Genomic DNA, 12,983 nt, shown 5'->3' on the forward strand with positions numbered 1-12,983 from the left:
CTTCCCTTCCTTCTTCTTGGCTTTCAGAACAGGAAGCACAAGGGACAACTACTGTAAGCACCGTTAAGGGAGAACAGGAGCTAATCAAGTAGGAAGTAGGAAGTAGGAAGGCCTCTTGAAGGTGCCCTCTGGGTTAGAGGAACACTTCCACTTGGCCTCCCTCTTCTTCCAGGGAAAGGCTAAGGCCTTTCCAGGGTGGCAAACTGGCCCGCACTCCAGAAAGGAAGATGAGTGGGGTCCACTGGATTCTACTGTGTGCCTGGAGTTGTCTGCCAGCCAGCCTGATCAGCGTATTTCCCAAGAAAGCACGGAGGATGGCAACCACGTGCGTGGGGTTCTGACAATGTAAGAGGCTGAGGGGGCAGCATTAATTGTATGTGGAGACGGTTTGGCTCAATGGATTATAAAATGCTTAAGTTAAGAGTTGACACACACACACACACACACACACACACTCACACACACGAGTTGCCTCACATCTGACCAACTGACCAACAAGAACAGCATTTCCTGCAGGCCATGCAACTCAGTTTTATCCGTGGCTAGGACCGTGAGAGCCGTGGGAATAGGAGTTTCAAGTGAAATCTAAACTAGGAATGTTTCAGGTGCCCTAGGCATGGTCCACGGATGGGATGTTAATGCTTTCTGGAGATCTCCTTCTGGACAGCCGCACATCTGGGGACAGTGGAAGATGTGAGCAAGGCCAGCAACCGCTATGTAATCTGCTTTTTTGCCACTTGACATTTTGTTATAAATTCATTTCTGTTTTCATGGACTTCTTTTGACTTTGGGTTTCAGAGGAGTACAAAGAATGGAGTGGACGCTACCTAGCTACCCTTTAGACACGAGAACACCTCACATTTGGTAACACGTCTCTATCAACTCCCTCAACTAGGAAGTGAAATTACAATGGCTACAGGTTTGGTATCCATCCTTTCAGCTTCTTTTCTAGTTCTGATGCTGCAGTTTGAACTCAGGCAATGGTATGTACCCTATCACTGAGCCACACTCCCACCCCAGCCTTTAGGGACTTTAATATTCCTTTCATATTACATTTTATATATTATATCTAATGACATTAACATATCATATTAATTAATTAATATCATAATAATTAAGATAACATTAGATATATTATATCAAATATATTATTCTTTTATGTGTGTCTGCGCATTTAAATACCTATAATCAACTGCAACTTATAAATATTTCATATAAAATATACCACTTATAAATATTTCATATAGACTATACCATACTAATGTGAATATATGCACATGCATTTATCATATGCCTATCAATACCTGATATTTGATTGGTATCTAGTATCTATTTGTTGAATGTTACGTATAAAAATATATCATAGTATTTTTTATAACATACATTTTTATATAATTATTCTGTTCACTTAATAATATTATTTGAAAAATGGAACTGTGCCATCTATACATCTGGCTCAGTTCTTTTAACTGCTGCACAATACTGGGATACAGAAACTTTAATTTGTTCCTCTGCTGTTGAATGTTCAGTGGCTTCCAGATTCTTAAACTTTCATTTTTGCTATTAACACAGACTGCTGTGGTGAAATATATATATGTAAGAGAATTTAATGGGTATATACCTACTAATGTAAGAGACAGTTTTTAATGATTTGAATTACATATACTTCATATTATATATATATATATATATATATATATATACTATATAATTTAACCACAAACCTTTTGATGTTTTAAAGTTACAAGCGTATTCCAAACTAGTTCTGGATCTGTGCAGGGAATTACTCCACTCGTTAAGCAGGCGGGTGCTGGGGCAGGATCTCTCCTGGCTCCTTCTGCTGCCGTCACTGGGTACCCAGAGAAGAGGCAGGTTGGCCAGCCCCATACTTCCAAAAATCAGGATTGAAAATATGGGTGTAAAACATTTTAGTTCACTTCTTACAGAGAGAAGAATTTAAGACAAGGCTGTCCAAAAGAGGGAGAGTCCTCTAGGAATGAGCAGAGTATGTCTCCATGTAGATTTCCCCAGGAATAACAGGAGGTCCCAGACTAAATACGTAAATAAATACACAATGTGCTTCCTGACTCTCCATGACTGACAGACACTGGGCAGTTCTACTCTTTGCTGAAGAGGAAGATGAAGTGGGAAGAACAGGGTAGGACATTTCCCACAGGTCCTTACAACTCAACAATCTAACCTAATGCCTCTGGATTAGAAGCATCCAAAAGCAAGCCCTCTGTTCTAACACTTTATCTTGTCCCTCCTGCTCTGGTCTATTCTGGTCCAGAGAGCCGGGTAACTGTGCTTAACTGAAGCTTATTAAAGGAACCAAAGAAGCCAGCTTGACTATCTTTGAGATGCTGATAGTGTTTCTTTTCTTAATGTTTTTTTTGTCATTATTATAGTTACAAGCATTCTGGGGCTGATATTAATGTACAATTTTAAGTCTCATAAAAGCAGGTTATAAAAACCTACAGGAGTTTAAAGAAGCCTCTAACAGGAAAAATCTAGATGAGGTTTCAGCCGTACCCTGCTACCGACTGACTAACTCAATGTGTAGGCTATGCCACAAAACAGCAAGACGGCCAGGCTGCTGGAGATGTCCCATTCTAATATTCTATCTCTATCTAGGGAGAGATGCCTGCCACAGGAAGGACTGGCTTAGGTAAGAGCTGAGTTAATTCTTCATTTCCATTTTCTCTCACAGACCTCTCAAACACTCGGTGATGCACAGAAAACCCCCTAAACACAGGACATCTAGGCCACAGCCAGAGCTCTGTGTATATATTTTCTCTAATTTCCCAAGTTAGCAGCATCACCCAACTCTCCTTGGTGTGGGAACGAAGGATCAGAGAGTTTACGTGATTAGCCTGAGTCACACAGCTGGAGCCAGTTCCAGGATCTGGCTCAGGTTTGACGCTTTCTCTTGAACCGTGATCCCCCTCTAGGCCCGGTGGATTGAATTCCCTGGCAATGTACCTGCTGTGTGCTCCCATGTTGCTCCAAACTGCTAAAAGCATCTCCTATCCAGGACAGCCACGGGCATCTTCCCAACCACATCTCTCCTTTACAACGTTTGCCCATTGAAGCCCAGTGGTCTTATCTGTCTGTCTAGCTCACATAACCATTAGGCGTCTTATATCTTAAGCTACATTCTAGGGAAACAAACACAAGTGAGACTCGGTTTTGAAGCCTAGAGATTTGTCCTATGCTTCCAATATTTTTTAACTTTTTAAATTCCAGTTCTAGAATTTTGACCCTAGGGCCTGGAAAACCCTAGGTAAGTGTGGTCTAACCACTGGGCTACATTTCTAGCCCTGTTTTAACTTTTGATATTGAGTCAGGATCTCACTAGATTGCCCAAAATGGTGTTCACCTCATACTGTAGTCCATGCTGGCCTTGAAATTATGATCATGTTTGCCTTCTGAAAAGCTGAGATTTTAGGTGTGTGCTACACCACATTTTGCTAGGTATTTTTAAACAACTGAGCCAAATAGTCACTAAGATTGACCCAGGGCACTTGCTGTAAGGTTACAACAATGTTCATGGATGCCAAATTCAAATAGCAGAAGGGCTGCCAGGAAAGGGGGGGGGGCAGAGAGAGAGAGAGAGAGAGAGAGAGAGAGAGAGAGAGAGAGAGAGAGAATGGAAGGATAATGGAGAACAGAAACAGAACGAGACCAGGACCTAAACTCCAGCGCCGTCCTCTTGCTCTGAATGCTAGTTTGGGCCTCTTGCCTCGTCCAGTGGCAAGATGAAGCCTTTCACTGATGGCTTTACTGCACTGAGCCCGCAGGGTTGTCAGTCATGTCTTCCTCATAGCAATGGCACAGCTTCTCTTTCACTGTCTCTCTATTGCTTCAGAACCCGAATATCTCTCCTGCTGCTCCCTAATGAACCTGGCTGGTAGAACCTCATGAATTCTCTGAAGCTCAAGCTCCGCACAGGAAAGTGAGCAGATGCTTGAAGGTTTTTAGGCCCACTCAATCCCCTTGACTGAACCCTTCAAGTCCCCATTCGTGCCCCTTGAATGCAGTAATAATTCCTATGAGCCAGAGGGGAAATGTTGGGATTCTTAAAGGCCAGATTGTGTTCACACTTCACTAGTAACCACTACAGCAGGGTCACGATTATTAAGTCATCTGCATAAAGCTAGAAGAAGGAATGAAAACAAACCAGGCGTGAGTCATATCCTTGCTCTCTGTAATCGCAGCTTTCGTTTGGCTATACAAGTAGGAGAGGACTCGTAATACAAGGGAGTGAAGGGGGCCATGTGGCTGCAGTCTTGATGACATGCTCACTATGGAACAAGAAATTGCTGTGTTCATGCGGGCATGTGTGTGTGTGTGTGTGTGTGTGTGTGTGTGTGTGTATGTATGTGTAGACCAGAGACTGATGCCCCTGTGTCCCCTCCCTCAGTGCTGGGCTACAGATGTGGCCACTGTGGCCAGCTTTTATCAGCAACTGAGGACTGAACTCCGTTCTTCATGCTTGAGCAAGTACTTCATCAACTGGTCCATATCTCCAGTCCTGCAGGAAATTGTTCTATACAATGATCATGGCAGCCAAGCCCATTTCCAATTGACATTCGCCATGACGCCTTTTGCGGCCCTGTGACATTTTTTAGGCTGTACACAATAGCCCCATGCTTTCTCATTAGTCTCAGGCATGGAAGGAGCCTTTAAACACACTGCCTGAAAGTAAAGCAGGTCTCATAAGCTGCATGGGTGAAACACTGTATCTGGTTCTCCAGCAGCTCAGAGACTATCTGTCCCTAAGAGGATTATTCACCTAGAGCTCAGCATCATATTCATGACTGCATCAGGCAAACAGTGTGCTTCATCTGACACCCGATGCAGTGCCCCTGGGCATGGGCCATACTGACCTGATCTGATAGACAAAAGTCCTTGAATTAACCTCATACACTTGGATTTGCCCTATTCTTTTTTTTTTTTTTTGCTCCTAGACAGGGTTTCTCTGTGTAGTCCTGGCTGTCCTGGAACTCACTTTGTAGACCAGGCTGGCATCGAACTCAGAAATCGCCTGCTTCTGCCTCCCAAGTGCTGGGATTAAAGGCATGTGCCACCACCGCCCGGCAAAATTACATTGTTTGCTTTTTTTGTTTTTTTGTTTTTTTGTTTTTTTTTCAAGACAGGGTTTCTCTGTATAGCCCTGGCTGTCCTGGAACTCAGAAATCCGCCTGCCTCTGCCTGCCATATTCTTTCTTACCAATCAGTGTAGTTTTGAGTGCATGGAAATCAGGCCCTTCACGAATCTTCATACTTTCTAAGTATAAATAAATGGCCATTCCATGGGAAGAGGTCCCTACAATAAACAAAATTGCATCTTAAAAACCAACCGATTTCAAGTTCATATGCTGCTCTTCTTTAGACATTTATTTCCTTGAGTAATTCCAAGAAAGAGAGCCAAAGTCTCAAAATCATGTAAGAGTGTGAGGGATTTAGAAGGAGACTTTTAGGTAGAAGAATGAAGGGAAGTGGGGAAGGAAGGAAGAATGGGTTTCTTCTGCCTTTCTTTGGGAGGACTTTCCATTGCTTCCTAACCCTTCTACACTGGTTACTTTTCTATTGCTGTGATATAACACCATGATCAAGAACAACTTTGGCAATAAGGGTTGATTCTGGCTCATGGTTCGAGGGGAAACATTCATCATGGCAGGGAAGTATGGCAACAGCCAGGTGCAAGAAGCTGGATGATCACATTTTTATCCACTCACAGGAAGCGGAGTCCAGAACAGGGAGCAGAAGGAGGCTACAGACCCCCAAGCCTGACCCAGTGACATACCTCCCCAGCAAGGCTCCGCCTCGTAAAGGTTCCACAATCTCCCCAAACTGCTCCACCCACTGAAGACAAAGTGTTCAAACACATGAGCCTAAAGGGTGCATTTCTCACTCAAAGGACACTGCATCCGAAAGTCAACGATACCCACACATCAGACCACTGCCAGGGTCCTACATGCTCAGTTCTGAGGCACTGACTGTACTCTGTAAGATCCGCAGCAGTGAACTGCAACATCAGGAACTGGGGCCCATGGATAGACTCCATGGAGTCTGTGTATTTGATAGGATGCATATTTTAACAGGGACAGTCTTTATAAAGATTTTTGCTTGTTTTATTAATACTTTCAGATTTTATATTTTGATGCTTTTCCCTCTTCCCTAATTCCTCCCAGGTCCTCCTCACCACCCCACCCACCCAACTTAATTACCTAAACCAAAGCAAAGTTGGGCACAGTAGTGTGCACCTGTAACCCCAGCACTTGGGAGGCTGAGGCAGGAGAATTGCTGTGAGTTTGATGCTACCCTGGAGCACACAGTGAGTTCTAGACCAGACTGGACTACAGCATGAATTCCTGTCTCAACAGCCAAAGCAAGGCTAATCCTACATGAGTCTGTGGTGCCCGTTAGTCCAGTTTATTAACCGCCCTAGGGACAAAGGGAAGCAGAGCAGACTGTAAAGCTCCTCTAAGTCCACCGTCTTCACTTAGCCCCAACAATAGGGTGGGGCCAGAACCTCCTCTGAGCTGGCCTAGGGAAATGGTACCTAGGGTCTCCAAAACTCTCCCAAATGTGGAGAATGTTTTAAGGTCTCAGTATCTGACTTGTGGAGCAAAGGTTGTGTTCAGTACGGGCAGTTGTAGCTTGGGACAACAGGGGCCTAACGGAATGGGGGTGTCTGCCACCAGCAAAAGAGTTCCGTGTTAAATTCACACTGTGTGTCGTCCCCCCCATCCCCTGTGCATGTTTGTGTAAATGTGTGTGAGTGGGCTCACCTGAGGTTACTGCTCACCGCCTCATTCTGACGCGGGTCTCACTGAAGCCAGGGCTCACTGCCTTGGTGACTGGCTGACTACTGAGCTCCACAGTCTGCTCCTTTTAGTGCTGCTGTTGTAGGTGTGCACTGCCATGCTTGGCTTTTTATATGGGGACTGGGGCTCTGAACTCAGGTCCTCAGGCTTATGCAGGGACAACGTTACCACCGGACCATCTGCCCTACCCCGAGGAACTCACTTTAAAATGAATTAATGGGTTAGGGAGAGTAATGTCTATGCGTAAGTGTATAATGTCATAAGGAAACCATTATTCTGAAGACTAGCTATAAATATAATTTAAAAAGAACTGATAACTCCCGCCCCCTCCAAGTCAGCCTCTCACCGCGTGGGAGTTGGGATGTTATATAGAGATATAAAATAAATGAAGCCAAGGGTTAAGGTAATAGAGGAGAGGGATTTGAAAGCTGAAGCTTGCTGATGCCAAATCAGTGTGTTAAGTGTACCAGGGAAGGGAACACTAGTAAGCTCTTAGAAGACCATGTTCCTAACTGTGTATGATGGTCAGCTATAGTCCTGATGAGAGAGAGCAGACGGATACACACGGTGAGTTTTCCTATACAGACAAACTGGCAGGTCTCGGGCTGGTACCCTAGTGTGCTTTCACACTTGTTTTGAGGGGTGCAAGTTATTGTTTGGTCCAGAGGAGGACGGAGAGGTAAACTTCAAACCACGCCTGACACAATCTAGGAAACACAACGAATGAGTTAAGGGAAGCCAGGCTTTACCCACAGGGCTGCTTTGTACAACTAGCGAGAGAAAAGGAGTTCTTGGACATTTCTGGAAGAGACAAACTTTCATCAGCTCCAAACTTCTCAGCATGATTCTTAGCGCAAAGCTCCAGGCAAAAATGATTGAATAAACTCTAAAACCAAAACATCCAAAGATGATGTGAGCTGTTTTATAGTTGTCTTCGTGCTTGTATCGACCAAAAATAATTCTTAGCAATGTTTTAAAAGCCCAGGAAAATTACGCGGAAGAACTCAAGTTAACTTTTGGTTATATAAATGATAGCTAGAACCTCACTGAGCCAGACACGTTCACTGAGTTTTGGATGCATAACGCTTCAAACAGGACTTAGGACAGCCGATGCAAAGGGATGAATTTTAGAGAAGAGAGGAGGACCAGAAAGACATGGTCCACAGGTCAGGGCACCATCTGTAGAAACCAAGGGTGCACCCAGCGGGCGGGAGGGAGTAACAGCTTTCTTTTACATTACATATGTTTGGGCTTGGGGCACAGCACAGAAGCAGATCACCGGCCCAGCAGGCACCGTGTATGAGGCTCTGGGTTTGGTTATCACTACCAAACCAAAAGAAGACAAACAAAGAAAAGGCAAAGGTCCCCAATAGTGGGCACATTGTTCATGTGGAACTTAAATACTCCTTGTCTAGGGACAAGGAGTACACCCCACACATGGTAAAATCAAAAGCGGTGTTCCTGTTGTGACAAAGATGTCATGTTTTCTCCTAGGCGCTTTCATATAGGAGCAATGCATAGAGGAGACAGCGTTTCAGTGACAGGGATTTGCTGAGAAGGGACGAGATCATTTTAATGCCTTGCCAGAGCTCATAAATGTTTGAAAAAAACATAACTTAAAAATCCAGGTTTCAGTTTTTCCAATCTACCCTGAACTGCTAGGCCAAATTTTTAATCACCAAAAAAACCCAAAAGCCAAACCAAATCAAACCAAATCCCCACCAAACTAGTAGTGGAAAAAGCTAGGTAAATAGAAAAACAAAAGATCTTTATCATAGTAGAAACAACATATTTCTCTTTTTGCCTCTCTTTACTAAACACAATGATATCAGCACACTGAGCATCTTTGGAACCAATATGTGAAGTTTGGTAATTGATCTGAAATGAAGTTTTCAATGTCAAGTCAGACATATGCCAATATTTTACTGAAAACAAAGATACACACTTACAGTATTTCTCTCTGGGCAAGGAGCTCCGCCCGAAGCTCCTTCTCCACCCCTAGCTCCACACTGGTGGCAGCTGCTGCTTTTCCCGAGAGACAGGAGACTATGAGCTTACGCTTTCCCAGGCCAGCTTTGGAAACTGTGCTACTCTGAAATAGTTACAAACGCAAGAGCATCTTCTATCTTGCACTAAACAGCGTAACTATGAGGCAGGATTTTCAGGGAGAGATGTCCAGATGAAACGGCCACAAAAAGTAAAAGTAAGTCTCTCTCGTGTGAGTATCCTTACTTCAAATATAGGGAGGGGAAATAGTCAAACATAGGTGAGATGAGGTCGAGACGGGGATACTGGAGGAAGAATGGCCCAAGCAGGTAGTGGAGGTGAGGGGAAAGGAGAGGTCGGGAGAAGGCTTAACCAAAGTGATGTCTGCCTGGGGACTCATGGTCCTGTAATTTGAGTGAAAAACCTAAGAGGAGACAGTAGAACATATGTGTGCTGAGTGAACAGGGGAGAGCCCTGGACGATAAAGGTCTGAGTGGGCGTGGGCCTGTGGGTGGGTAAAGGAGATGTGGGGTGGGCTAACTATATATGCATTACAGTTAGGAAGAAGCCTTAGGAAAGTCCGTAAACTAATTAAGATGTTTTTAAAAGGAGTTTGCACAGAAGTCCCCCATGTTAGCAGATAACGTTGCTCTCCAAAGACACCAGTTTTTAGGTGAAAATTTCAATGCCAGGCAACACCGAGAGGCACCCAAAATAACACAGGCTCTAGCTATTGCTCTTGCTAGACCTCCGTAACGAGATGGTAACATCCTACCACTGGAGATACCACACTTTGGTTTCAGGACACAGAGACATCACTCTTGAGCCGATCAGAAGACTCCCCACTGACTGGCTTTCATAGAGATGGAAGGTGATACACAGGCTGCTGGAGCAAAAAAGATATTGATGGTTTTGCCCATCACTGGACTCTGCACGCTACAATACTGATATTCCAGGCAACATGCATCCACAGCTGCAATGGTGGTAGTTAATGGGATAACCAACTATTCTTTTGATTGGATTTGAGCTCTGCTCCCCGGGAGGAAATTCATGCCTGATATTGCAAACATGGCCAAAAAACCACGGCCAGGGAAATCATAGAGGAAATCTATTGACATTCTTCTAAGTGGTCATGTTGCCAAACTGCCTCCTATGTATGTTTATCTCCATAGAACTGTGTTGTTTCCAACCTTGCTCAGAGAAGCTCTGACTGCAGTGGGCAGTGGTTAATGCAGAGGCATTAGTGTTCAATAGGAGGCTGAGAGTAAGAGACTATGAGTGCTTAGCCATAGATGGGACACCCGTATTATCCCTGCCTCTGTCCAACACTCAGGGACCATCATGCAGAGTGGGGGCAGAGGACTGTAGGAGCCAGAGGAACAGGAGGAGAGCTGTAAAGTGTTGTCCCCCAGATGTGACATGGCCATTGTACACACGAGCCATGAAATATTTAACTCGAAAACACAAAGACCTGAGTTCTATCCCCATAAACCACATAAAAAAGCCAGGCATGATGGCACATAATTGTAATCCCAGAGCTAGGGAGGTGGAGACAGTGGATTCTTGGAGCTCACTGGCTAGAAAGGCTAGCTTATCTGGCAAGCTCTAGGTCCCACTGAGAGACTTTGTCTCAAACAACAAGGCAGAGAGATTCTGAGGAATGATCCAGATGGATACACAATGCATGTGCACCTGAACAAACTCATGCACTTGTCCACACACACACATACACACACACACACACACACACACACACACACACATACACACACACACACACACACACAGAGACACAGACACAGACATAGACACAGACACAGACACACACACACACACACGGTAAAATATTAAAAAATGAACTCAAAGACTGCCCTGTGCTACTTTAATTATAGCCCAATACGTCTTAAATTCCTCTTTAGAATAGTGTTCATAAGTTATGTCAGATTTGTAAGTTGACAGTGTTGCCTGGTTCCATACTCCATTCAGTACATGGGGTATTTGAGGTTAAGTTATTGCTTAATTCCTACATAGATCAACTTTGTACTTTTCTGTCATGTAAATCTGTACACAGACAGAAAAGCAATGTGGAGACTGATGAGTCAAAGCTGTGGAATTCCAACCATGATTATTACAGCGATCCCTATTATCTGTTGGGAACAAGGTCTCCAAGACTCCCAAAGAGTCCTAAAGCTGGGGACAGTGGCAAATCTTATATATTCTGTTTTCCTATACACAGTCACATGCCACGTGAAGAAGACCCATTTAGACACATACATCACTTGTCAATTTGTCAATTTGAGGGAGTTCCCACAGACCTGGATGGCACGGGTCAATCACCTCACGTGGCCTGTTTAGGGTCCCCGAGATGCATGAGACAGATGTCGCTATGGCAAGGCCACCATTTCTTAACACCTTATACTTTGTTATAAGTAGAAGGCACACATTTAAAACAGCTACAAGTGGCTTAGGTACCCACGTCAGTGGTAATGTCCTTTGTTACCAAGCATCAGGTGCTGTAAGTGTACGTGCTGCCCTCCCATGCAGTTGGTAGTGGGGGTTGGTTTTTACAGTGGCATCACCACAAACTTGCAGGCAATGCTGTGGTGTAACAGCAGAGCTCCAACAGTACGGAGTGGGAGGAGTTTCCAGCTCTGTCACCTTAGGTGACCACCACCCTGTGTATGCATGCTGACTGGACAATGGCTAGGCCGTGTGTGAATATACACACACGTACTTACACACGTACAATAAAGTTTAATGTACGGGTTTGGCACAGTAAAAGGTTAATTACAATGAATAATAATTACGACAATAGCTATGAGTTACATAAGAATTAGGAATTAGTATTTGACTTTTTCCACTTAGTGTTTCTGGACCTCACTTGACTCTTGAGTAATTGAAACTGTAGCTTAAGGGGAGCATTGTATTAGATCGGCAACTGTGGGAAAGTTACTAAAACATTGGGAGGCTCAGCACCATGCAGATGGTAGCTCCCTGTGTTACCTGTAATCGCTGGTGTGGCCTAGAGGTAAAAAGGTTATGCCTAGCAGAGAGTAGTAATAGAAACAAGTGCAAGATGTTTGTAAGGAGCTCTGAGAAGTGGCAGGCACACAGAGGTGCTTGGTGGACTCTTGCTGGCAGCAGCACTCCTTGCAGTACGAGGTTTGAGCTTTTCAATGGTCTCTACCTGATCAGACCTACTAGAATAAGCTAGAGAAGCCTAGGATAGAAGCCCGGCAGGGGGCTCTATCCCATCATTTCCATATATACTCTGTTTTAAGTTTTGGTCCAATCCTTTGCCAGAAGATTTAGAACACAGGGCCAAAAGTATCGTTATCCTACCTCACAGTGAGTGCATTCATCCTGAGGTAATGTAGTTTATTTGCCTGCTTACCTTTTCGATTTTTTCATCCAGCATTCTGAAGAATTCTTGTTGGCTTTCAGAGATGTGCATGCTGGAAAGCAAAGAAGAGCAAGCGCTTATTCCAATGCTTCCTGAATCTCACGCCCTCTGAAGTACACAATGGTGGACCTTGAAGCTCTGGGGCACACAGCTCCTGACTGCACACGTTCCCACTAAAATACCCCAGAGCTACTTTAGAATAGGATGTCATGACACTGATCTCGTAAACATGCTTCCTAAATCTATGATTGCTCATGATGTAAGGAATACAACTTCCATTCAACATTCTACAGCTATTTATACTGATATTGCTGGGCAGGACTTGCCATTTTTTTCCTTTAAAAACACACTTGGGATTCTAAAAGAAGAAAGTCAGGACATGCAACATGCGGCATTTTCAGCCCTGTGTGTGAAATACGGATCTTACAGAGGTTGCAGCACTGGCACATCCAACTATGAGTATAAGCTAGAGACACAAGCGCAGAGGACAGAATGGCAGCCTGACACTGCCTGTGACCAGTTTCTTTAGGTCACCGTAATCCCACTGGAACATGAGATAAGGTGAGCAGAGCCTCTGAGTAGCCCTTAGCCCATGTGCTGGCTTGCTCTGTTCCACTTGCTTAGTTAGATGGCTGGCGCTGTCAGCAGGAATAACACACAAAGAGAACATGGATCACAGATGGGAAAGGCGTGGCACACTGGGATTCAGTGCTAACCAGGTCCTTCCAACCTATCAATATGCACAGATACTCCTCGGAGGT

General features: G+C 44.3%; 1 protein-coding gene across 2 annotated transcripts in view; it reads right to left on the bottom strand.

Moving 5' to 3' along the window:
- CUNH1orf21 (chromosome unknown C1orf21 homolog) overlaps window positions 1–12,983 on the bottom strand; it is a 201,950-nt gene that overhangs the window by 11,718 nt on the left and 177,249 nt on the right. For both annotated transcript variants that reach the window (XM_021170447.3, XM_021170455.3), the window contains exon 5: window positions 12,214–12,274. In XM_021170447.3, coding sequence (XP_021026106.1) covers window positions 12,214–12,274 — 61 coding nt within the window. The remainder of the gene's footprint in view (window positions 1–12,213; window positions 12,275–12,983) is intronic.

The sequence above is a fragment of the Mus caroli genome, unplaced genomic scaffold (assembly GCF_978045245.1).
Source record: "Mus caroli unplaced genomic scaffold, Mus_caroli_1 scaffold_1, whole genome shotgun sequence".
Classification (NCBI taxonomy): Eukaryota; Metazoa; Chordata; class Mammalia; order Rodentia; family Muridae; genus Mus; species Mus caroli.